The sequence below is a fragment of the Pipistrellus hanaki genome, assembly GCF_964339955.1.
Source record: "Pipistrellus hanaki genome assembly, chromosome: 6".
Lineage (NCBI taxonomy): Eukaryota > Metazoa > Chordata > Mammalia > Chiroptera > Vespertilionidae > Pipistrellus > Pipistrellus hanaki.
The window spans coordinates 48,245,275-48,271,064 of NC_140508.1; the positions used below are offsets into that span (position 1 = coordinate 48,245,275).

Below are 25,790 nucleotides of genomic sequence, written 5' to 3' on the forward strand. Positions count from 1 at the left end.
ACCTTAATTGTTCTGGTCAAATACTATATTTATCAGTTCAGCCATGAATTTTGCTCATGAGTGAAATTTTGCCTGTACTTAAGAGGGAAAACCCCCCCGCATTTGAAAGAATGTATGCCTTTTCTTCAGATGGTAGTTATTATTTGTTAAAGGGTCAATAAAAGTGACCATAATATTATTAGCTTAAGAAACCTGTTTATAAAAGGAAACATTAAAGCACAATAAAATTTAAAATTAAGCAAGTGGTTCAAGCATCCACCAATAGGCAACATTGACGTTATTGTTTTTATTCATGCTTAAATTGCTCCTTTTTAATTCTGGTTTCTTTGAAAAGAGCATTGTATTTTAAGACCATTTTTTTTGTGTGTGTGTGTTTTAAGAAGGATCTTTGATAACATGGTTACCATTATTATGAGGCCCCTTTATTTAGCAAAGCCAGGATATGTATCTTTTATAAACTGTATCATTTTATAAATTCTTTCATATAATAATTACCTATTTATGTAAAAGTATAGCATGAATTCTCATGGATTTTTCCATTAACAATCAGGACCACAATTTCTACTAACATCTTCCATCTGTATGTCTTTTCTTTCATGTTACAAATCCCATTCTTGAAGACTGTTGGTGGTAATATTAACATGTCACAGATCACATATCTCATTTGCTTTAACCACGATATACACTCAACAGTCCCAGAATAACATTACCAACACTACCACAAAGAATATGATTATTAAAAATAGTCTTAAATGTTTGTGGTTTTTTTGGTCAGGTTATGAATCAAATAATTTGGAATTGTTATTCACTCTGTGGTTATACTGCTAACTGGATAAACACATAAGCTCACTGGTTTTATTTTATTTTTGAATTTTAGAGGTTGATTGCTTTTATTTAATTTTACATGGCCACAAAGTCAAATCTATTAGACAAGGTACACTCAAGAAAGTTTTACCTCTATCTTGTTCTCTCCATTGGTCATTCCAATAGTTGTCACTTAAAAATACTTAGTAGTATACTTTATTCTATAATTTTAATATATATTGATTATATTATCAATATCACTGATAGTTGTCACTTAAATATTATAGTTTATCCATTGATTTTAGTATACCAAACATAAAACATGTTGGATATATATTATATTTAGTAAAATCTATATGTATATGTGAATGGATTACATGAGGATATTAATTAAGCCACTGACCAGTAAGTTTAATAAATGAGATAGCATTTTTTGGCAAGGAAATGAGAGACATCACTTAAGATATTTTCATCTATGATCTAAAACAACTTTATGATAGTTTGATATACTTTGGGATCTTGAAATTTGCCCTCCTCAGATGCCTAAATGTTCTAGCATATTTCTTTTAATTAATGACAAGAGTTACTGGATACCAGGTCCAAAATTTTTATTGTCCAGCAAACAAACTTTCTTACTTAATATATTGATACATACTAAATATATGACTGACTCTTATTGCCAACAAGACTCTTCTTTTATGCCTGACAATCTTGTATTTTTAATTGAGTAGTAGCTGCCACCATTTGGTGGGAGATATACCCCATGTTAAGTTTCCTGTTTCACACTGTGTGGCCAAATTAGAGATGAACAGGATTTTGAATATTAGAGGCCAAATTGTTTGTTTTAAACAACAAGAATAAAGATCAAGTTATTGAGATTTGAGGAACTTTTACCAAAGTCACTTAATTGTAATATGTTTACTTATATTGTTTTTCTTGGCTTGTTATAGATCTATGAGATTTTCTATTGCTTCCTGAGTCAGTTTTTGTAGTTTGTACATTTCTAGGAATCTGTTCAGTTCATCTGGGTCATGTAATTCTTTAGAAGAAGAGTTTTTCATAGTTTTCTTCTACAATCTTTTTTAAAAAAAATTCTGTTAGGTTTTTAGAATGTCCCTGCTTTCATTTCTATTCTGTCCATATTATTCTTGCTTCTTACCATTCCCCTCCTTTACAATTTTGTGTTCATCTTTTAAAGAAAAACTTTCAGTGTTTTGAATCTCTGTATTGTTATTATATTCTTTCTACTGATTAATCTTATTTTCTCCCTGATAGCTTTATGTTTAGTTTTCTTTATGTAGGTCTTCGAGGAGTAGAATTAATTACTGATTTGAGCCACTCTGTTTTAGTGGACTTTCTCCTAGTTCAGTATTTGTTCGATTGCTGCAAACCTTTGTCCATGCTCCAGATTTCCAGTAGGTGGATTTTGAGGTGTTTTAATAAGTTTTCAGTGTTTCTGAGCTCCAGAGTTGTCCATTCTACTATTTTTGCTGATGATACTTGGATCAGAAACATCATGCATTCACTTGGAATAAACAGTCTTGCCACCATTCTATGCTGACCCTTCCATTTTCTGTTGTAACATGGTTCGAAGAGACCTGGACCAATGTCAGAACAATGACATATGATAATCACACCAGGTGAGGAAGAAGAGGCAAGCAAGCTGATGGCCTTGGAAAGACACATGCCCTCCTGAGGATAAAGAAAACACTCTATCACATCAGTACAAGTTTTAGGTGTGCAGGGCAATGCATTCAGATTAGTGTATTTTGCATCTCCCACTATGGTAAAGGGAGCATACATCATCGATTTGCCATCTATAGTAATCAGCTAACAATGTAATAACTAGAAAAACATATTATGTATCTGTTCATGGGGATGGCACTTATTTATGTTTCCTAGACACTTTAAAATAAAGGGCTACCACTTATGTAATAAATATTTGAAACAAAAAATTATTTAAATTATTAGAAAATTAAAAAATATGAATGAGTGAGTAAACAGAAAAATGTGGACATATGTTTTTTTCTCACTGAAGTTAAGATTCTTTATCTGTAAAATAATAGTTTTATTATATTAGCTGGTTTCCAAAGTGTTCCTTAGAGGCTGGGGAGTCAGTGGATGACCTCCAAGGGCCATTGTTGGAGGAAATTAGATGTGAGGAGAGTTTCCAAGTGGCAGTTTTCCAATCATCCTCCAAGTATTATTGGGAGAAGTTCCACTTCTGATGTACGTGACTTCTGTGTAAATATAAATGCATATGTATATTTCTAAATTCTTAAAAGAAACAGTCTATTACTTTAAAAACATTTTGGAAGCCGATGTGAAAAATATTTTCTTAGGATAATTCTGACTATATGCTGTCAAAATGTTAAAATATAATTATTATTTTTCAAATTGCCAAGAACATTATCTGATCTTGGCAAGAGTAATGATTTGAAAATAAATAGAAGACCAAAGTATTGGGTTATGAGTACTACAAAAGTTTTAATAATAACATTCATTTCCAAACCTTTGTAGATTATTTTAATTAAAGTGATAATATAATTTTTAAGATCTCAGAGATATTATAAATAGGATAATAGTCATTGAGTGTTTTCCAGAGTTTCTAGAAATCAACAGATAAAGAAGATCATAGCTACAGGGACTGCCTTTATTATAGCTATTTTTTGTTCATTTCTATCATTTAACCAGAAAAGGTGAATATTTGAACCAATAAGTATGCAACTTCTGTTTGAAGAAAACATTATAGTTCTATTCTTGTACTAACCAAGATAATACATTATCATCATTGAAATCTTTTGGAATGATGTTTACTAACATCTGTAGGCCTAATTTTAGCATATTTTAATTTGTATTTCTAGCATTTAGATGAACTTTTTGCTTGGCTGATCAACAAAGCTCTTATTTTTATTGATTTAGGATATTTTAAAATTATTTTTAAAGAGCAGCATATTCATCTTCATGACCTCATTGCATAGGATAACCAAAAAAAATCAGTTTTCAAAAACCTATATTTAAAAAAATATGAATCTTGATTCGTTTTTTGCTCTCTTCCCACATTTTGTCAAAGTCAATAAAAATTATGCCTAGATGATGAGAATATATAGGTGTGGCAAAAAGTAGGTTTACAGTTGTAATACAAATAAATACTACAATAATTTATAATAATAAAAGTGTAATATGCTAATTAGATCAGATGTTCTTACAGATGACCTTATGGATGAAAGCAGGGGCTGCGAGGGAAGCCCAGGTCCCTTCCACAGTTCAGAGATGCCATTTTAATGCTAATATCCAATAATTTGAAATAAAAAGAGATTTGAATTTATCAACATAATGATTGTTTTTTTTACTGTCTCATAGGATTTTTTAAAAACATCAAATTTCATTGGTTTACCTAAAATTTACTCTGAATTTTAAATATTAAAAGATTTCAAGTTTGATATTGTGATAAAATAATTCATTTTGCAAAAACAATTTAAAAGCTAATAGAATGCAATCCTTTAAGAATTCATGATTCATAATTATGATAGACTTTATAGTGTTTTTATTAAAGAGTATGTTTTATCATTTCTAGAGATCTGATCCTTATGAGAAAAATAATATATACATTTTTACTTCCAAAAATTTCTGTCAGTGAACTTAGTACCGGGTCTGAGTAGAAAAAGTCCTTTTCATCAATGTAGTGAATGTTGAGTGTGAGAAAAACACACAGAGAACAATGCTTGATGTTATCAATTTAGATTTATCAAGGGGAAGCTTTTGTTTCTGTGTATGTGGTAATCCTGGAGTTGAAGTTACTACGAAAAATTAATAACACTGTAAAACTGAATTTGGAAGTGGTTATCTGTGTTGGAATGGTTTTGGTTAACATTTTTGTTTTTGCTGCCTTTTAGTTTGATACCTTAATGCATACAGACTACATGAGTGACTATGTTTGAAAGGTGTGAGTAGGGTGGTGGTGGTGGCGGCGGGGTGTGTGTGTGTGTGTGTGTGTGTGTGTGTGTGTGTGTGTGTGTTTGAGGGATAGATAGATTAAGGTGCTTAATGTTTTAATAAGTTAAGCTTTCGAGATGATCTAGCTTAATTTCCTGACTATATGTAGAGTATATGAAGAAATAAGGGTTGGAACAATAGAGCCACTTTTTCCAAGACCACAGCTGGATAACCAAGCTAATGAAGGTTGCTAGTAGAGCTAAGCCTGTCTCAGTCTCATCTTTCCACCACTCCATTACTTTAAACAATGGATCTCAACTGATTGCAATTATGCCTCTCAGTGGACATCTGGCAATGTCTGGACATATTTCTGATTGACAAAACATGGGTGAGCTACTGGTAACTAATGGGAGGCTGCTAAACACCCTACAATGCACAAGACAGTCCCACATAACAAGTTATTTATTCCAATTGTCAGCAATGTTGAGTTTGGGAAATCTAAAACATGAAGTACATCACACTGTTATTAAGCAAGGAAAGAATAATTAGTCATTTATTCTGCTATGAGCTTGATAAAAAAAAAAAAGAAAACCCAATGACTGAATCTTTAATCCCACTTACATAAAATATATCTTATTATTTAAAAAGGTAATGTTTGGTACTGGCTGGGTAGTTCAGTTGGTTAGAGCATAGTCCCAATATCTCTGATCAGGGCACATACAAGAAGCAATCAATGAATGCATATATCAGTGGGACAACAAATTGATTTCCTCTCTCTCTCTCTCTCTCTCTCTCTCTCTCAAAACAAACAAATAAAGCTTGTCTCTGGGCCATTTTCTTATAAGTAGATATTCCCAAGGAAAGTTTCTGAAACATTCAAAGTCTTACAAAGATAAATTAATTATAATTTCAAAAAATCTTGCAAAATTGAATGTATCAGATACTTATTAAAGTCTAGTGGTTTTTTTCAGGGCAAAGCATTGAGTACAGAATGAAAGCATGACTACAAAGTCACAACTCAGGGAAATAGTAAAATAAGTTATGTCATCAAACTGGGCCATGCCTACATCTACTTAATATTCTTATTTAGAATATAAAATTTGTCTTAAAATTATTGTAGTTAGGGCAACATAACTATCTTTTAAAGTAATTACTACTCAGGATGACTTTTATTTAGTGCTAGGGACTGTTTCAAGCACTTTATACCATTGTATCTTAATCCTTAGAATCTCTATATCTTATACATCCATTTTACAGATGACAGAATGGTGGCTCACAGATGTAACTCTGAGCTCTCAAAGCTGACACTCAAATCCAGCTCTGTTGGAGATCAGGATCTCTTCTCTTTTAAGTGTGCTATATTGGAAACCAGATATATTTTTTTCTCACAGTTTTAAAAAAATATATTATGATTTATTTCAAAGAGGGACAGTTAGGTAGAAACATCTATGATGAGATAGAATCATGGATTGGCTTTCTCTTGCATGCCCCACATTGGGGATCGAGCCCACAATCCAGCCATATTCCATGACCCAGAATCAAACTGTGACTTCCTGGTTCATAGTTCAATGCTCAACCACTGAGCCACACTGGCTAGGCCTCACAGTTTTTTCTTAACTTTTTCCTCAATTGAAAAAATATAAATAAAATTTGAATTGTGTTACAACTTACACATTTTCATAGAAAATATACTTGTGTTTGAAAAGAAATTCTGGACTATGAAATATTTCCTATTTCTAAAAGTGAGAAGGAAGAACATGTTTCCTATAATGCTGTGATAAGATTCACATCTCGAGGCTCTGATTTACGTGACTGATGTATGTGAGTAGGCATCAGTTAGTTCAATAAAACATGGTGGCTTCCCAGCTGGTCTCTCTTGATTAATGAAGCATGTATTTATGAAATCACAGTGCACTGTGTGATTTTGTGCACACACGTTTCTAATCTGCGATTTTAAACGACCTAATACATTTGAATCAAAACCAAAATTGGCTTCTTTGCAAGAAATTTTCAGTTACTGAGACAGCTATGTGTTCCTTTAGAATAATTCTATAAATATTTTTAAAGCCATTAAAAATTTTGTAGTTGATATTTAACAGTACAACTGATTCAAATAGTTATTAAATCCACAGAAAATCTTTTCAACTTGTCTTACTTTGACAATATTTCTATTTCTATTGGTTATATATATATATATATATATATATATATATATATATGATACTGATGCTATTGTTTCGATTTATAAAAGTAAAATTAGAAGAAAAAATTATTATACATTTAATCAATGTTATAAAGGTACATATTTCTAATTTATTTTCTCTATAAGTTGTCCAATTCTGAGATACATTCATTATTTTTGTTTCCTTTAATGTTTTCATGGAACGTCCATTTATATCTCATTCCCTTATGCATTTATTTGTTTATTTGCAGCAGATTCAAATACAATATTATCTCCTTAAGAAATTCACAGTTGGTTGAGAAAGCAAACTTGTAAATAGGCATACAAATCCAGCTAACTATTTGTGGGGGTGGGGAAAAGCTTCACAGAGATCGTGAGAAGTAGCTGTAACATTGAGTAAGGTTGCTGTGGGAGTTTTCAATTTCATGGTTTTGTCTGGACTCCCAAGTTAGGTGATAAGAATCTGGGATAAAATCAGTTCTGATTAATATTTATTCCCCATTGTTTCTGCAGCTAGATTCTGTTACAGCTCTCTATTGGCCTGTCGTTCCCAATCTAATAAATAAGGCTACAGGAGAAATCCAAAGATGGTGATTTAACCTGGTCAAGTTCTCTTTGCCTCACATAACCAAAAGCCCACACGAGGCCAGTCACGGTCCCGCTCCTCCTGCCCTTCTCATCTGAATTGTGACCTCACGATTAGTTAAGGAATTCTTCTCCATCTCCAGTTCCTGTTTTTGTTCATGGAAGGAATAAGAAGTGAAATGTAGTGGCATATCAGGAAGACAACACTTTCCAAAGCTGCTCATCAGACTTCCTCTCATGTATCACCTGCTAAACTGTAGTGAATGGAAATCTTGGTAGCATAACCTTTTTAAACTGACTATATTGTTGCCCATCCCCACCCCCAAAATATTTTTTTTTTTTTTGTGGGGATGGCGGTGAGAAATGATACCAGGTAAGCAAATAGTAGAATTTACAGGGAAGGCTTAATTTATAGAATGAAATTGGATTACACACACACACACACACACACACACACACACACACACCCCAAATCAGCCCTCACTGATGGGTGCTAAGAACCTTAAGATGTCAACTTGCCAATAAATTATGAAAACTCTAAGGCTGTTTCTCCTCTTTTCCTTATGCTCCCATTACTTGTTATGAAATAAGATGAAGATGTTTGTATACTTGTGTGTGTGTGTATGTATGTGTGTGTGTGTGAGAGAGACACACATACACAGACAGACAAAGAGAAGCTGTGGTGGCAATGGACTCTTTGAACTGAGATGGAGACACTGGATAGCTCTGTTCCCATGATACTGGTAGGTCCCACACAATCAACAAAGCATTTGAGAGCCAGACTTAGCAATAGTGACAGCAAGACACCTACTCCACTTTCTGAGCCTGAGATAGTGAGGTTGTGTGGGCAAAGAGAGCCTTCATTTGACAAGGCTTCAGCTGAGAAGGTCTCCATACATAACAACATTTTACTGATCAGTATCTCATAAACTTGGCAGTAATATTGATGTGGCCAAGCAAGAAGGCACGATACAGATCTGATCACCTTGACAGAGGATAGGACCAGCAGAAGTTCCTTGGATATTATACCTAGAAAGGAGAGGAAAATAACAAAGGAAGGAATGTGGACATAGCATGGCCAACCTGACAGAAAAAAATAATCTAGAAAAGTTGCTTTCTGGCAAATTCATTATGAAGAAGAATTTGCCGAGAGGGTTAAAAATCTTCAGAGATTTTAAGTAGCACAAGTATTGGGAACAGACTGTGGTAACTCTTGCTTAAGAGGCAAAGGAACTGGTTTGGGGGCAAGTAGATAATTTAGGTGGACACTGAAGGGATCTAGAGTAGATCATGGCCTGAACCAGGAAAGTGGCAGATGGGAGGGAGAGGACTAGGTATATTAATTATTAAAATCAAATCACAAGGAAGTGATGCTGGATTGGATGTAGACTAGAAAAGGAGTCGAGGATGACTTCCAGGATTTTTTTTTAGTAAACTGTAAGACGGGTTGGCATTATGGAGATAAACAACGGAGCAAGTCCACGGAGAGATGATGATTTCAGCTTCAAATATGTTGATGACATGCGTGTGGTATTTTCTAGCGTGCTGATGTGAGTAAGTGTTGGAGACTCAGAAGAGGACTGGATCCAAATGTAGATAAAGGGAGTCCTCTGAAAAGACAGATGATAATTGAAACCATGAGAATGGGTGACATTATCCAGAGAGATAACAGATTTACACGAGAACATACCCAATGTCATGGAGGGATTGGAGGGGGAAGAGACCACAACAAGGTGAGGGAGAAGAGGCTTGCGTGATTAAGAGGAAGACCAGAAAAGTGTGCTAAGAGAGGAGAAGAGGGTGTATAGGTTGATAATAAATAGAATGAGGCCTGAAAAAGGAGCTTATAAACTTGAAAAAAAAAAAGGCTATCATTTTCAGAGACATCACTTTGGTGCATTAAAGGGAGTAGGTGACAGATTAAATGGGACTCTTGGCTGCAGAGACCTCTTTCAATCAGTTGACCATGAAGGAGAGGAACATGGTACCAACAAGGAAAGTCACTGAAAAAAAAAAGTGAAGTTCAGTGGCATAAGTGAAATTTACCTGAGTCTTCACATGTTTCAAATATCCTGGGAACATTCAGATAAAAGGGAAAGTTCAAAGAAAGAGGAGAGAGGATAGTGGCTAAGCCTATTCCCTGAGAAGTCAGGGAAAGGAAATCTCAGAGGCTTAGTTCACTTTCTACAGAATGATCACCCTCTCAGCTTTGTCAGGAAGAGAGGAGGAAAAGTTGGTGTTAAGTAGAAAGAGATGACAAACATCTGATTCAGCTGAGAATAATCCTCCAAATTAAGAAGGGAAGAAAAATAAAATAATTTTTTAAAGACAGTAACTCCCTAACTTTCCAATACTGCTTTCCTGCTCCTTATTTGGAATGAGGATAGTGATTGTGTTTATTCCATTCTCTTTTTCTTTGGACATTCTGTGCTGTTAGTTTCACCTAGAGAAGCTTCCTTTTCTGTTGCCTCCTGTCATTCTATCAGAACACTTCCCTGCAGCTGAGTCAAATCACTGGAAGTCACTCAGTCTTTCTTCCCCAGGGAAAGGGGTCAGAGAGCTCTTTTCGGGGGTCCTGCCAGCATGACTGAAATAAAAACTTTTGACAGACAGTTTTTGCATCATGATTTGTATCCTCAAATATTTTATTACATATTTGTTTTCTTTTTTGGAGGGGCACAATCTAATAAAAATCAGATCGGACTACTGACATTTCTTTTTCTGTCTGTAATCTTAGCAGATAGACACCTTCTTTGGTCAGTTAATTTTATTTTTTTCTATTACTTTACAAGTTATGAGTATTGTTTTAGAGAGTAAACAAACTTACAGATGAAGGGGCGGGTGTGTTCTCCCTTCTGTACTCACAGGATATAGTTTCAAATGGGCTGTATGCAAGGCGTTGGAAAACCATCCTCAGTCAGGGAACACTGAAATGATTTCATTTTGGTTAGCTCACTGTGATCCACAGAGGGTGTTGTGGTATTGGTTTTGATAAAACTTCACAACCAATGGGAATCTTTTTCGAGTTAGTGTGGAGTGGCCTTAAGGCTGGAAATAATCCTGTTGGCCAGGACCCCAGAGCCATACAGATGAGAAAGGGATGCAGGAAATTCTGTTGTTTACACGTGTCTGTAACACTGAGCCGCTAAAGCAGCCCAGCAAGCCCAGAGGGTAAGATGCTTAATAACCTTGTGGTTTTCTATTTAATTTTTATATTTTCCTGCTGGGGCAGAGTGTGTGTTGTTCTCGGAGCAAAGGGAAAGACAGTTGCTTGTAAGATGCAGAATAAAACTACTGTAGATCTGGGAAACAGAGGGTCTTGAAGTTTCTGCTTAGAGTGGACTTGATTTCTTCCCTCCTCTTCCATTTTCCCACCGTTGGTATTATTTATCTCGACATCTTGTCATACATTTCCTGTCTAAAAAATAACTGTATACTAAACAAAACTCAGGTAGAGTTTCAACTCTAAATTTAGACTGCAACAGGATGTGCTGATATTAAAACCCTGTTTTGTAGTTCCCAGTGGATATGAGTTAGTCATTGTGTTTGAAATAATCTATATTCTTAGAGGGGAAAAATAAATTTGTTATGTAAACCTTCATGATTAATGCTTCATGCGCTTAGAGTTCTTTTAATTTTGCTAATCCTCCTGCTGAGCTCCTGTCATTGATAACAGAAAATAATTCAAACTTAGTACTAATACTGATTTCTTTATGTAAGTTACCTGGCTAGTGTGAAGGAAATAGGGACATAGAATTAAAAAAAAATGAAATCATATACATTATATAAAGGAAATGGATATTTAACTATATAGAAAATAATTACAGAACTGAAGGGAAAAGATCTCTGGAAACCATTGGGAAGTATTTGCCGGTGTTTCTTGCAAAAATAAATTATGGAATGAATGTAGAGTCAGTGAGCCTATTACATAGAAATAGAAGGGATATATTCTTAAACATATAATTAGAAACATGTAACACATGGCATTGAAATACACATGATATCTCTCTTGGTATTCTTATTTACATCAACAACAGTTTTTTTATTTTCTAAAATTATGTAAATACACTTTTGCTAATATTTTTGTGGGATGGGGTATTGTTATGACTTTGATGAAATGTTTTGCTGTTAGTCATTTTATTGTCAAATATCCTCACATATACATGACATATTTTTGAATTGTGACTTTTATCCATACTTTTACACAAGCATTTGATTAAAGGATAGTTATACTAATATGTGTATGAGTTTTGTGATTTTGAAATTTGATTTAAAATTTCTGTTCATCTATTTGAATGATGTCTAAAATGCTTTATGTAAATTATTTTCCTTTTCAAAATGTCGACAAATAATTTTCTTGTGAAATAACAGATCATGGAATAGTCTCTATTTTCCATTCTTCCTTTGTTTTCATTGGATTTAGTAACTGCTTGGTCACTGGAACAGAGAACTCCTTGGTGTCTCATAATGGGCATGACCTTGACATTTATGAGAGTTTTACTAATTATTAGAGCCACAAATGTGATGATAATAATTCTTTAAAGTTGAAAATGATCTTAGGCCACTTCTAGTTGGAGAACTTTCCTATCTCTTATGCTGATATTACCAGGTGTATTGAAGTTTGCCAGGATGCCACAACCTTCCAAAATCCCCCCTACAGCAAGACTTTAGAGAAACTTTTCTGTGCCGAGTTATGAGAAGTCAGCGGGACTTGGATAATTACTGAAAAGCAAAAAGACTCGTTTTATAAAAGTACTTGGAGCAAAGGGTTTGAGGCATGAATTAATATACAGCAGGGAAGAGGTGGATCATCCACTTCACTGGAGCATGAAAAAGTATACCTTTGTGAGTAGCAGACTTTGTGCTCAATAGGTGGCACAGTGGACAGAGTTGTGGAGCATCTAAAAATGCAGAGTAGTTTTGCCCTATATGCAGTGGGGTAATTGCACATTTCTGGAGATGGAGTCTTTGTTTCCCTTTTCTCCTCCTCATTCACTATCATCATTAACTTCTTCTTCAACACCACCTGACAACACAGTGATGTTTAATATATAATTTACATACATATCTGCAATTTTGAAAGCTGTGCAGTAAGATGATCTTCATTCTACATATTATCTTCCTTTTCACAAAGGAGTCTGATGTTCAGAAATGTTAAATGGTTTATTTAAAGCCACAGATAGAGTAAGCGCTGGAGCCAGGATTCCAAGCAATGTCTTTCTGGCTCCAAAGTTATTCCTAATATGCTGCACTGGTATTTTAGGAATGTTAGTCTGGCAGACGTTAATCGGGATGGTTTAGAATGGGAGTCAGAGTAAGAAAGTGCAGGGAGGAGGGAGTGAAAACACAGGCCAAAGATCAGCCCCAACATCTGCAAATCCACCCTAATCACAATTCTCACAGGTGGTCCACTCTCCGTTGGGAGAAGGAAAAAGAAACTGATACTGAAAACAAGCAATTCTTACATGTAAAATTGACTGATTCCATAATCAGCTCTTATGCTTTTTTATTTTCTTGAATATTGCATTCAAAGGATATCTTGAGACTTCTCAGAGGAAATACCATCACCGATTTTTACCAAATATTAGTTTTTCATAAATGAAATGCATGAGGTGACTGGAAATGGCCCTGGGAACACTTTGGTTTCCTTTGTTTCTTTTTGATGTGTGATATGAATGAATGTTTAGTGGCCACCCCTTAAAACTAGGGAAAGGCTCCATTATTATAAAAAAAAAATCTCAAATTTTATTTCAATGGGTGATGAGTATATGTATGATTTATATTACTAATAGATAATATGGAATATCCATAGTAAAAAGAATAGCACCTATTTATGAACACTTTTCCCTCAGATACCCAAACCTTAACACATTAATTTACTTTTTCTCTAAATAGAATAAAACTAGTATCTGGAATAGCATTCATTTCCTTTTTTATTCTTTCTTTTTCAGTGTTTTCAATGAAACAATCTCATGTTATAATAATTTATTTTTGTGACTATATAAATATTGGACATTTATATGACATATAAAATGATGTCTACACTGACATTGTAGAGGTGTGCTGTCTACCCTTTTAGAAGCTTGCCATCATCTAACTAAGTTTTACTCGAGTAATGTCTTTTTGCCATGCACCCAAACGGATGAGGATAGTGAAAATGTAAAGATTAATCTTCTGAAAGTTATCAGTACTAAATAAGTAAGGATATTTGTCATTTTAAATACTTTGATCACTGACCTCCTGACATTTTACTTTGATTAAACAGGTCTAAGCTTTATTCTAAGATTGTATTTCATAGAGGGCCTTTTGTGTACCAGTGCCTGTCCTCAGTTTCCTGGCCAATTATAGGTGCTCAGTTGTGATTGATTGTGAGTGTGAGACCTTGTAAAAAGGAAAATTGGATGTTTTAGTGGAGGAAGTCAGCCCATCAAAGAGAAGGTAGGTTGTGTTTAAGGTTATTCTGTTGAAGTCATAGCTCTGCAGGTTATGGATTATTAATATTTTATATATGATTCCTAGTCAGGGCACATGTCTTGGTTGGGGGCTCGGTTGGTCACTGGTTGGGGGAGAATTGCGGGCAGCCAGTCTATGTCTTATTCTCACATTGATGTTTCTCTCTTTCCCTCTCCATATCTCTCCCCAAAAATCAATTTTAAAATCTTTTTAAAAAAATAAAACATATGGTATCTTATTGTAATGTTTGCTTTTAATTTTAAAATTAAAACTTAAAAGTTTTTAAAATTAAAACTAAAAAAAAAATAGAAGCGAGCCCTTCAGTCACTGGCCAGTGAGCATGTTTTTAGGCTGCAGTAACCTTTAAAAATGTCAGGTAAGGTAAAGTGGAAATATTTCAATGAAGAAGAGCCTGAGACGAATTTAGACTGTTTTTATGTAGAAATAGTTTTGATGAGTTTCCTTCAAACTTTCATTTCCTCCTTCAGTGAATTTAGAATTATGAAGGCATATGTTAAAAGTTGAATTTATGATTGTCTCAAGAGATTAAATGGATTTATTATTCAAATTTAGTCATGGATTCCTGTCTTCTCTTTGCTCAGGTTCTGGATAAGATGAAAATATAACTCACAAATGAAGAGTGAGAATTATAATTGTTTGGTGGAATAACACTTGGTGGGAAAGGAGAGGAGAGGGACATATAAAAGTGTCAGTCAATCTTGGAGTTTAATGTTCTGGAAGATTCTCTCTGTAAGCTCTTCCTAATTAGGAAGTAGAGTAGTCAGAGGGATTTTCTAAGTATTCATATATGCTTCTTGAACCTTCTTGTGGGCATAGTCAATGATAAGACTGAATTGGTCCCCAGGCAAGCTCCTTAGGCTCTCTCTCATCACTGATGCTGCCCCAGTTTCTCTATTCTTTTGTTAATGACAAAATTTAACTTATAAAACTTATGATTGCGTGTGTTGAAATCATTGGCTATGGAATTTTGTGGCAATTCCAGCATGTTACAAATGGATTCTAAAAATGTTGATGCTATATGAATCCTATCTTCTACACTTGTTTTAAGTCGATATTTAGAGAGAGAGAGAAACATCAATGTGAGAGCAAAATATTGATTGGCTGCCTCCTGCACGCTCCCTATTAGGGATTGAGTCCACAACCTGGGCTTGTGCCCTGACTGGGAATCGAACTGACAATTTTTAGTTGCATAGGATGATGCCTTCCCAACTGAGCCCCACGGGCCAGAGTTTTCTTCTAAGCTTTTGATGTGGGACTAAAATAAATGTGACCTAATGGTGCAGATTGATGGGAGAAATTTAAGTATTATTTATGGAATTAAAACAGGCTTTTCACAGAAAGCCAGGGCCTAAGCCTAGCCATCAGCAAATTTCTGCTTCTAGATCTTACATGAACATATTCACTTTAGGTGGGCATCATTGTCCACTCCTTGCTCTAAGTTACATTATGGAGTAGGGTGTTCTCTGTATAAGTTAACGAGAACGGCACATTTCAGAAACCTAGATGTTTATCAGAAATAGTCTCAGAGGTATAAATAATACAAAGACCAACTCCCTTTCCTAACTTTTCAGACTCTTGAAACCTCTGATTCTCTTGTGTAATGGATAAAAATGTTTTTTCTTCTCTAATTCTCATCCATTTTCCATACTGTTTCAAAACATTTGTGGCCAAGTAAGTATAAATATTTGTCTTTTGTAGATAGAGATATTCACCGTGTGTGTGTGTGTGTGTGTGTGTGTGTATGTGAGTGATTTAAATGTATGGAAGAATCAAGTTCCTGATCACAAGCAAAATGGCAGTTAACCTTGCTGAAAACTTTTTCTAGGGTAATCTTAAAAGTTTATAACCATGTGATTTTTAAAAGCCACTTTCTTTAAAGGAGCCTGAATTACTTAGTAGAAATTGTCATAGTTGCCCTTTTTGGAGAAAAAGAACAGTTCCAAGTCACTATTTCTTGAAGGCTTATTCCTTCAGCAGTGAATGCCTGCTATGTCTCAGACAATTGTCTAGCAATGGAAACAGAGATGTGAACAAAACTAAAAGACTCCTGCTTTCATGCTTGAAGAAAGAAAAGGCAGGTTAAGAAAAATAGAGAATGTGTGTCCTTTTGCTATAATTAGAGAGTTCCCCTCTGTCATTTTGAAGGAAGTAAGGAGTCTACCATGAAGAATCTTAGGGGGAAAAGTTAGAGGCAGGAGGAAAAATGCTAAGGTCTCATATGAGGACAGTGTAGTCCCTTCAAGGAATGGCTAGAAGCTGGCAGCTACAAGGAGTGAGCCAGGCCTGCTCTGAAGCTAATCCAGCTGCAGTTTTAAGAGAATATGTTTCTTAAAAGGTTCCCACACCCCAACTGTATGAATCTCAGATTCTGGAATACTAGATCCTGGAGGATATTTTGGAGAAGTAGCCCATTTCTAAGTCTTGAGACTTACTCCAACTATGTTATAAAGAATACATTGAAATAGAGAAAAGGTAGAAGCTGGTAGACCCATTAAAGTACAGTAGTCCAAGCAAAATATAAGGGAGTTTATTTTGTGGAGAACAGTATGGAGTTGCCTCAAAAAATTTAAAATTGGAACTCATTTGACTCAGTCATCCCACTTCTAGGAGTGTCTGTTAAGAAACCTGAAACACTCATCAGAAAGAAGATATGTACCACTATGTTCATGGTAAGTGCAATTCACAATAGCTAAGACTTGGAAAGAGCCTAAGTGCCCATCAGTAGATGAGTGGATAAAAAATTATGGTACATTTACACAATGGAATACTATACAGTGACAAAAAGAGAGAACTTTTACTGTTTGCAACAGCATGGATGGACCTGGAGAGTATTATGCTGACAAAATAAGTCAGTCAGAGAAAAAATATCACATGATCTCATTCATATGTGGAATCTAATGAATCAAATAAACTAATGATAAAAATTAGACCCAGAGTCATAGAAGCATGAACAGACTGTTGAACCTCAGAGGGAGGGCTGGGGAGGGTGGGTGGAAAGAGATCAACCAATGAATGTCTATGCATATATGCATAACCCATGAACACACACAATGGGGTGATGAGGGGCTGAGGATGGGAGCAGACTGGAAGAGGTTAATGGGGTAAAAAGGAGGACCTATGTAATACTTCAACAATAAAGATTAAAAATATAAGATGAGCTGGGACCGGTTTGGCTCAATGGATAGAGTGTCGGCTTGGGGACTGAGGCGTCCCGGGTTTGATTCCGGTCAAGGGCATGTACCGTGGTTGCGGGCAGATCCCCAGTAGGGGATGTGCAAGAGGCAGCTGATCGATGACTCTCTCTCATCAAAATTTCTGACTATCTTTCTCCCTTCCTCTCTGTACAAAATCAATAAAATATATTTTAAAAAAAATATATAAGATGAGGTGGTTTAAAGTACAATAGATAATAAAGATGAAGCCTGTGAGATTGTGAATGTAGTTCCCCTTTCCCTGCCAGAGTTGGCAGCATTATCCAACAACCATGATGTTCAGTGTGAAAAAAAGAGGACTAAAGGATGACCTTTAGGCCTGATTTGAGAAACTGATTTGGAAAAATGAAATAGCCATTTTTGTTTATTTATTTTTTTTGCAGAGGGAAGACAGTGAGTGGGAGGAGCAGTTTATATGGGGTTGGGGCAGTGTTCAAGAATTTGCTTTCGGACATGTGAAATTTGAGGTGTCAATTAAATACTAAAGTGATGATTAACTTGGCAGTGGGACACGAGTCCAAGCTAAAGGAAGATCTGATTCTGGAGAAATAATCAGCAATCAGGTGGCTTTGAAGGCTAAGGACTGGATATATTCAGAGGTGTTACCACTGGGGAACAGAGGCGGTGTGATGAGTCAGGGCTGGAGGCAGACCCAGCAAAGCAGAATGAGAAGCAGCAGTCAACAAGGTAGGAAGAGGACCAGGAGAGAAGGAACTCTCAGAAGCCAAATAAATGATTGCTTCTAGGAGGAGGAATAGCCAATTTTGAAAATGCTACTGATTGGTAAAGAAAGACGTTAGATTTAGCAATGTAGAAGTCCTGGATTGTTTTTTGTAGGCCTCAATATCAATAGATGGAGTTAAAGAGAGAACAGGATGGGGGAAAGTGACTCAAATATATTTATTATAAAAAATGCCAGAGAAATGGGATGGCCCCAGGTGGGTATTAAGACGATATTTTGAGGTTGAAGGTGTTACATGTAGCATGCCCGTTTGAAGATGGGAATGGGGTAGGAGAGAGGTATAGATGATTCAGTAGGAGAGAGAGGACAGTCACATCCATATATTTTGGTGTGACTGCTGCCCTACCACCTCTTCTGCATTATATGGCCATGTGGCAGGTAATGAACATGACTTGCTCAGTTATATCTGAATGGAAGTGTATATCTGGTACATATTTCCACTATCAATAGGATGGATTTTTCAAGCAGATGTTTGCAAATAATGTTGTTAGTAACCATCTCAATTAGAAGCATAGATAGGAAGCTTCTGTAGAAATATCATTATTTCCCCAAAACCCTGAATGTATTTTTAAAAATCAAAGCATAGCCCTAGATAATGTGGCTCAGTGGATAGAACATTGGACTTTGGACCAAAGGGTTCCTGGTTCGATTCCCCTCAAGTGCATGTACCTTAGTTGAAGGCTCCTCCCCAGCCTGGGCCTTCTGTCTTTCCCTCTCTCTTCCACTTTCCCTAAAAATCTATGGAAAAATATCCTCATGTGAGATTAACAACAACAACAACAACAACAACAACAAAAATCAAGACATAGATTAGAAGAAAACTTAAAATATTTTGGATGTTTTAGAGTAGAGCTGTTCAATAGTAACATTCATAATTTAGTGTTACATTAAAATGTTTAAAGATAGATGTGAAATTAATTTTAATAATATATTTTTCTTAACACAGTTTATCAAAAACATTATCATATCAATATGAAATTATCAATGAGCAATTTACATTTTATTTTCCCTTACTTGGCCTAATTTACATTTATAGTACACCACACTCAGACTACTCTCATTTCAAGAGCTCAAGAGCTCCATCTGGCCAGTGACTAACATATTGTACAGCATAGACCATAACACTACAAAATATAAACAATTACAAAGTATTCTCATAGCAACGGTAGATGATCTACCGTTACAAGGCTGGTTTATCTTCTTGTTGTGAGTGAAGGCATGTGCCTGAGTAACATCCCAAGGAACAGATTTACCCAGGTTTTTTCATTCTGACTCAGAGTTGTCTGCAACCAACTACACCATTCTGATGTTGTTATAATGATATAATTATGTTACATTGCTACTGAGAGGTATGAAAAATAGAATGTCTTGTGGAAGTAACTGGTACCAGGATGCTCTCTCCTGGATGTAATGTAAGAAAGCCAAATTGGTTTCAAACTGGCAATGATGAAACCCAATTCTAGGAATCCACACATTTCCTAGTTTGTTTGATTTTTAATAAATTAAATAAAAGATACAGATATCGGAGAGTGTAGAGAAAGAATAAATAAAAAAAGAGTTTTAGAGGAAGATTTAAAATTGTGATTTAGTATAGGGATTACTTAGGAAAGAGTTTTTAAAAATAAAATCTTTATACAGTTGGGAGAGGAAAAAACAAAACAAAAGCAAATTTTATAAAATGTCTGAGTTGAAGACTCTGCAGTTTTCTTTGCAAGTCTTACATTTTCTATTTTTAGGGACTGGAACGCCAGATCTTTTGAGAAATATAAACACTAGCTATTCACTTCCTGATAGTTTGACATTTTAATCCAATTCCTTTACTTGTCTCTACTAAGGAAATACAACCTTACAAGAAAAACAAACAGATGAAAACTGGTTACAGATCAATTAGCAATTGTGTTAAGATCTCTAGTTTAATTAAATTGCTTTTCACTTTAGTGTTATTTTCTCTTATGGTAAATGACAACACCCAGAGATAACAACACATTTCCTAGTTTGTTTGATTTTTAATATATTAAACGAAAGATACAGATATGGGAGAGTGTAGAGAAAGAAGATTACAAAGATGATTGGAGAAGTCGGGAGACTCTGTGTCTAAACAAATTGCTAATACATTTTGTCTAATATGAGAAAGTAGGGACAGGGAAAAAGTCTCACCAGCATGGCTAGTAACTGGCTGTCAAATCAAATCTAAGATGTACATTTTAAAATATTTCATGTCTTATTTCTTAAGACACAAAACGTTATAAATGAAAATTTCCAGGCAAAATCAAAATTGTGGATCTCATTATTATGTGAAATAGCACAGCCACCATATTTTTTTTTCAGGGGGAAGTTATTTTTCTCCAAATAATATGTCTGAAAACTGATTGCTTGTTTTATTTTGTACAATAATTAGAATGAAATACATATTGATATTATTTTAAACTTAGAAGAATCCATAGAAATATAACAAGGCTATAAATTTAATGCCAGTAACAGAGATAAGTCATCATTTTGTCTAAACATCAACATTATTTATCAGCTGCTGTTCTGATAATTTTTGGTGATATGTATGTATAGATTAATGTATTTCTCCTTATGTTACAAAATCTAAGAATGTTCATTTTTTATATTTTTATTGATTTCAGAGAAGATAGAAACATCAATGACGAGAATCATTGATTGGCTGCCTCCTGCATGCCCCCTACTGAGGAGGATGGAGCCCGAAACCCAGGCATGTGCCCTTGGCCAGAATTGAACCTGGGACCCTTTAGTCTGTAGGCTGATGCTCTATCCACTGAGCCAAACAGGCTAGGGCTAAGGTGTTCATTTTTTAACAATTCCATTGTTTCTCTTTTGCTGTTTCTACATTATTTTATTTGTTTTCCTGAACATTAAAATGTTCCTTAGCAAGAGAAAGAATTGTTTTAATATAGAATTTTAAATAAATGTAGTACTAAAAATAAGTATACTTTTAATTATATACAAAATAAATTTTATATATTTCTTTTATATTTATTCTATTACTTTCTGAAAAGTTATGCTGTTCTTATTCAGAGGTTGGTGGCCTTGTGATTTCAAAGTAAATTAACCCCATATTTTAAGAGAAAACATAATTATGAACCTTGGATAGACCCATATTCACTAATAATTTTATTTTCTTAACTTCCTCTGCAATTACATTTTTAAAGGCACATGATTCAAGGGCTAAATCTGACCTGCAGTCATTGGAGTATTCAAGGACTTCAGTGAGCTCCTGCAGTATTGCACTTTGAACACGTTGCCATGGCTGGGTGGAGGCTGCTGGTTTCCTGTTTAAAATGTTTTTGAGAACTTTTAGAAAGTTCAGTTCATTCTCAGCCCAGGGTTTTTAAATAAAGGATGAAGAGTTGAACATGTGTAAATATTTATATTTCAGAGATTCATTAGAAATACGTGATCAAACTCCAAATATTGGGTTCGTTTGTTTGTGTTGTGGCTTTTGCCATTCTGTTACTTCCAGTTCTTCCAACATGTTCAAAATAAATTGTTTTCATTCTTTTATAACAACATTTTTGTTCCATTAAACAACATGAAGACATCTAGGTAATTGCTACAAGAGAATCTTTGGAGGAAAATAATTTAGTATCCATTTGAATTTCTGCATTAGAATTAACTTATAATCAATGTATAAGCTCCACGAGGACAGACCTATTAATATAAATATATTTTTTCATGGATGCACCTCTGACTCAGGTATTAGAGTTTCTGGCACATAGAAGAAATCCATTAAATATTTGTTAGTAAATATGCAAAGTACAAAAGTTAAGGAATGTTTATCCTCATTCTACTTTAGCAACATGAGGAAATTAGCAGACCTTGTGGTATATGCGTGTATATGTTTTAAGTAAAATGATAATATATTGTTTTACATGCGTTTGTTGGTTTGCGTGTCTTCCACTTTGCCTTTATTTTACATGACTTGTTGCAATGATTTTAAACTGGATGAAAATAGAAGTAAGGACAAATGGAAATATATATGGTACTTTAAAAGTGATTAAATTACTATTTTTAAGTTAATTAAACAAGGCAGCCATTAGACTGAGGTGGCTCTGATGTTGGCAGCCTATCTAAACAACCCAAAATCTAAGCCTGTAAATGGCTCAAGGTTATGAAATCTGAAACATAAGGATAAGCAACCACAAACAGCCAAGTAGGCTTTTAACTACAGCCAATCACTAATTTCCTTGCTTTGCTTCTGCCTTTACTCTATGGAAGTCTTTCTTGAGACCTTGTGGATGGAGTACTCTTAACTACTTCTAATTTGGCACTGCAGATTTGAATTGATTTTTGCTCAAATAAACTCTTAAAAATTTTAATATGCGTCAGTTAATATTTTAACACTATATGTGTATCATTATTTGTTTTTGATTATGTGGTTATATAATAATTATTCAGTCAATTTTAGACATACAGGAGAAATGCATGAGAGTGTTCATCTTTGAATGGAGTGAATTGTGTAGAGGGGACACTGGTTTAAAAAAAAAATTCAAAAGCAAAAACCTAATAGGACCAAAAATTTGGAAAGAGATAGTGAGTAGTGATTTTTCAGATGAAGTTGATTATTATCTACTAGGGTCTCAATGCACAAATTCATGCACCTTGAAAGGAACTGTGGGCTGTGAGGCTGTGGTAGGCACAGGGGTGGGTCTCAGCCCATCGTCCATGCCCCTGCCCAGCCCCTTTTGCCATGACCCCCAGGCCTCTGTCTACCAGCAGCCCTGTTCCTGCCACTGCCACTCCCATGCACTGACAGCACTGACCTTGTTTGCACCTGCTGATGGCCCGGAGCAATGGGGGCTGGTACCAGCAGTGGATGCAAGTGGGACTGACACAGTCAGTGTGTGTGAGTGGCAGCTGCTGCTCCAATCGCCTCTCAGGAACAGGGGGAGGTGGAGAAGCCCTCAGGAGTGATCATAGCCAGCAGCTGCCATTCACACCTGCTGATGGTGCCAAGTGATTGGGATCAGCGTTGGACACTGTAATTGGGTGCAAGCAATGGCTCTGGCACTGGCTGCAGATGTGAGTGGGGCCGGGGCTTGCAGTGGGTGTGAGTCGTGGCTGCAGGCTCTGATCTCCCCTCAGGAGAAGGGGCAGGTATAGAAGCCCCGAGGAGTGATGGAGGCTGGCAGCCACCACTCATACCTGCTGGCAGTGCTGAGCAATAGGGGCCAGCACCAGGCACTGGCAGTGGGTGTGAGTGGCGGCTCTGGTGCCAGCAGTGGATGCGAGCAGGGCTGGTGCTGGCATCAGATGTGAGCGCCAGGTGGGACTGCGGTATGCAGGAGCAAATAATTTTCAGCTCCCCCCAATGACAGCATCAGCGCCCTGCCTTGGTCTGGTGCCCCCACTCACCTGCTACACCATCCCACTACAGCCAACGCTGCCATGTTCTGCTCAATCCCCCTGGTTGCCAGCGCACATCATAAGTGGTTTTTCAGTTGTTCGGTTGTTTGTTCTGCCATTCAGTCTATTTGCATATTAGTCTTTTATTATATAGGATATCTCTGTATTTTCTTAACCAAGAAAGCTATTTGCAAACCTTATTGGAGAACTTTCATAAATGGACAATCTGTATAAACATACTCAGCAGGTGGTTAAGTCCTGTTCAAATGTAGGTATGCATCACACATATGACTTCTATCTGATTAAAATGAAAATGCAACACAAAAAATAACCAAAGTAATTTGTTTTGCAATTTTACAATGTTATTAGGAAAAATTCCCCTGAACTGCTTTAATTTCGAAAACAAAATCTCTATTGATAATGTGTCTTAGTTTGTACTACTTTTGAATGCTTCCTGAAGGCAGGATACTCTGTGTATTTGTAAATTTAGTGATTTCTTTTAGAGAGACATTATTTTGAAAAATTTTCTTAATTAGGAAGATTAAATATAAAGCCAGGAGAGCTTCTGTGGAAACTTTCAAGAAAGTAGTGTCCTAAGCCATAGCAGGTAAATGGCAGAGTCAGAAGCTGAACCTAAGCAGTCTAGCTGGGCACCAGGCTATACTGCCTATTACCTCTTACGTAGTAGGAATAAAGAGAATACTCAAAAAATATCTGTTGAGCCAAAACTTGTTGGGAGCCAGCAGACTAGAGGCAAGCAACTCAGTCTTAAGGAAATAGAATTAAGTTCCTTCTAGCAGAAGTTATGAGGTGCCCTGAGGGCTTGGCCAGAAGATAAGATAGCCTGCAGCTTAGCATCTCCTGTCTTCCTGCCTCTTCCCCTTCCTGATCCTCCCCCCTAGATGGCCCAGCCTTGGAATGTTGCACCTTGGAATGTCACACTGCCCCTGGCAGTTAGCCAATCCTGTGTTGCCAGTTACCAAAGACCCCCCTGCATAGGCAACCCTGCCCCCCTTTGTTTCTGCTGTATAAATACAACCATTTCAGAGAATAAAAATCGGAGCTTGATCAGAACCTTGTCTTGCTCCCATTCTTTCGCGTTCCTTGTTTGCCTCATTCTCTTAGGTGGTTCCTGCGGGCCCCCGTTGTTGTCCCGCAGGTCGGGACAAAAACTGGCTTGGCTCAGTGGATAGAGCATCAGCCTGGGTACTGAAAGGTCCCAGGTTCGATTCCGGTCAAGGGCATGTACCTTGGTTGTGGGCACTTTCCCAGTGTGCAAGAGGCAGCTGATCTATGTTTCTAACTATCTCTCTCCCTTTCTCTGTGTAAAAAAAATCAATAATATATATTTAAAAAAAGAAAAGAAAAGAAAGCAGTGTCCTTGTTGTGTAGATGCAAAGCAAACTTTAAGAAAGGGAGTGATTTAGGCAGGTAGGAGGTTTTAAGAGAGAGAGTTTTGAAAGGGATAGCCAAAGTGATTAATTGATTGAAAGAAAGGCTGAGGCGTGGTGAGATGGCAGGGATTACAGGTCATGATGTACTTGGGGTTTCATAAGCCATGTCACTGTCATAAGTCATAAGAGAGCTCAGTTAGGATGTCAATGGTGGAACTGGAGGAGATGCATACTAAACTGAGTTTGGATTAATTCACTGAGCATGTTCACCTACGTACATAGAAAAATGATTCAGTCACAAAATGTGGGTACCATTTAAGATATCCATATTGAAAATAAATGTAAGATTCTCCTACTGATGTTGATGAGGTCAAACTTCCCTGAGGTCTAAGCATAATTATATTTATAATGTTAGCTCTTCATCATTATATGATCATTGCTTAATCTTTTTTTGTTGTTGCTGAATTTTCTACTATTGGAAATAAGGGAATTGTAAAAGCTGCAGGTCATAGTTGAATTTACAGGAAAGAAAATCAGCTTCTCATATTTTCAGTATTTTAATGGGAAAATCTATTTTAATAATTTTATTTAAAAGTATATTAAAATCCACATGACATTAGTATGTTAAATTGTCTTTGTTCTATCTTAGGAAAGTGTTAAGTTTAAAAAACAGTATTTCATGATAAAAATTTAAATGTTAACCAAAGCATTTATTTCAGCCGAAATTTTTTCAGATCCTTTGAGGTATATAATCATTTAGAAATTTCGGTTCTTTGTGGTCACTGGATTATGGAAGTTATAAAGCAATAGAAAACAGCTTTCATGTGAGGGTTTAATTTAAATTATAGAAAAGTATTTTAAAGAACATAATAACATATTTGAATTGTTAGGCTCTCTATATGTTTATATTAAATATCTTTAGAACATAAATTATTTTTTCAGATGTTGAGTATTAATTGAGTAGGTTGATGTTTTGACTAAATCAAGAGAAAAAAGAAATTGACTACTGAGTATTCAGTAATTTTTTATTTTTAAAATATGAAACACAAGTATGTTAATTCAAGCTGGTACTTCTCTAGTTTTTCATGGAAGAA

The 25,790-nt window shown here is 35.6% G+C and overlaps 1 protein-coding gene across 5 annotated transcripts in view; it reads left to right on the top strand.

The window, feature by feature from the left end:
• Window positions 1–10,479: 10,479 nt before the first annotated feature.
• The window catches only part of CCDC102B (coiled-coil domain containing 102B), a 134,105-nt gene continuing 118,794 nt past the window's right edge, over window positions 10,480–25,790 (top strand). The window contains exon 1 of one of the 5 annotated variants that reach the window (XM_084888906.1): window positions 10,480–10,678. In XM_084888906.1, coding sequence (XP_084745032.1) covers window positions 10,608–10,678 — 71 coding nt within the window. In that variant the 5' untranslated portion in view covers window positions 10,480–10,607. The remainder of the gene's footprint in view (window positions 10,679–25,790) is intronic. The other 4 variants (XM_084888905.1, XM_084888909.1, XM_084888907.1 and 1 more) reach the window with 4 other exon arrangements.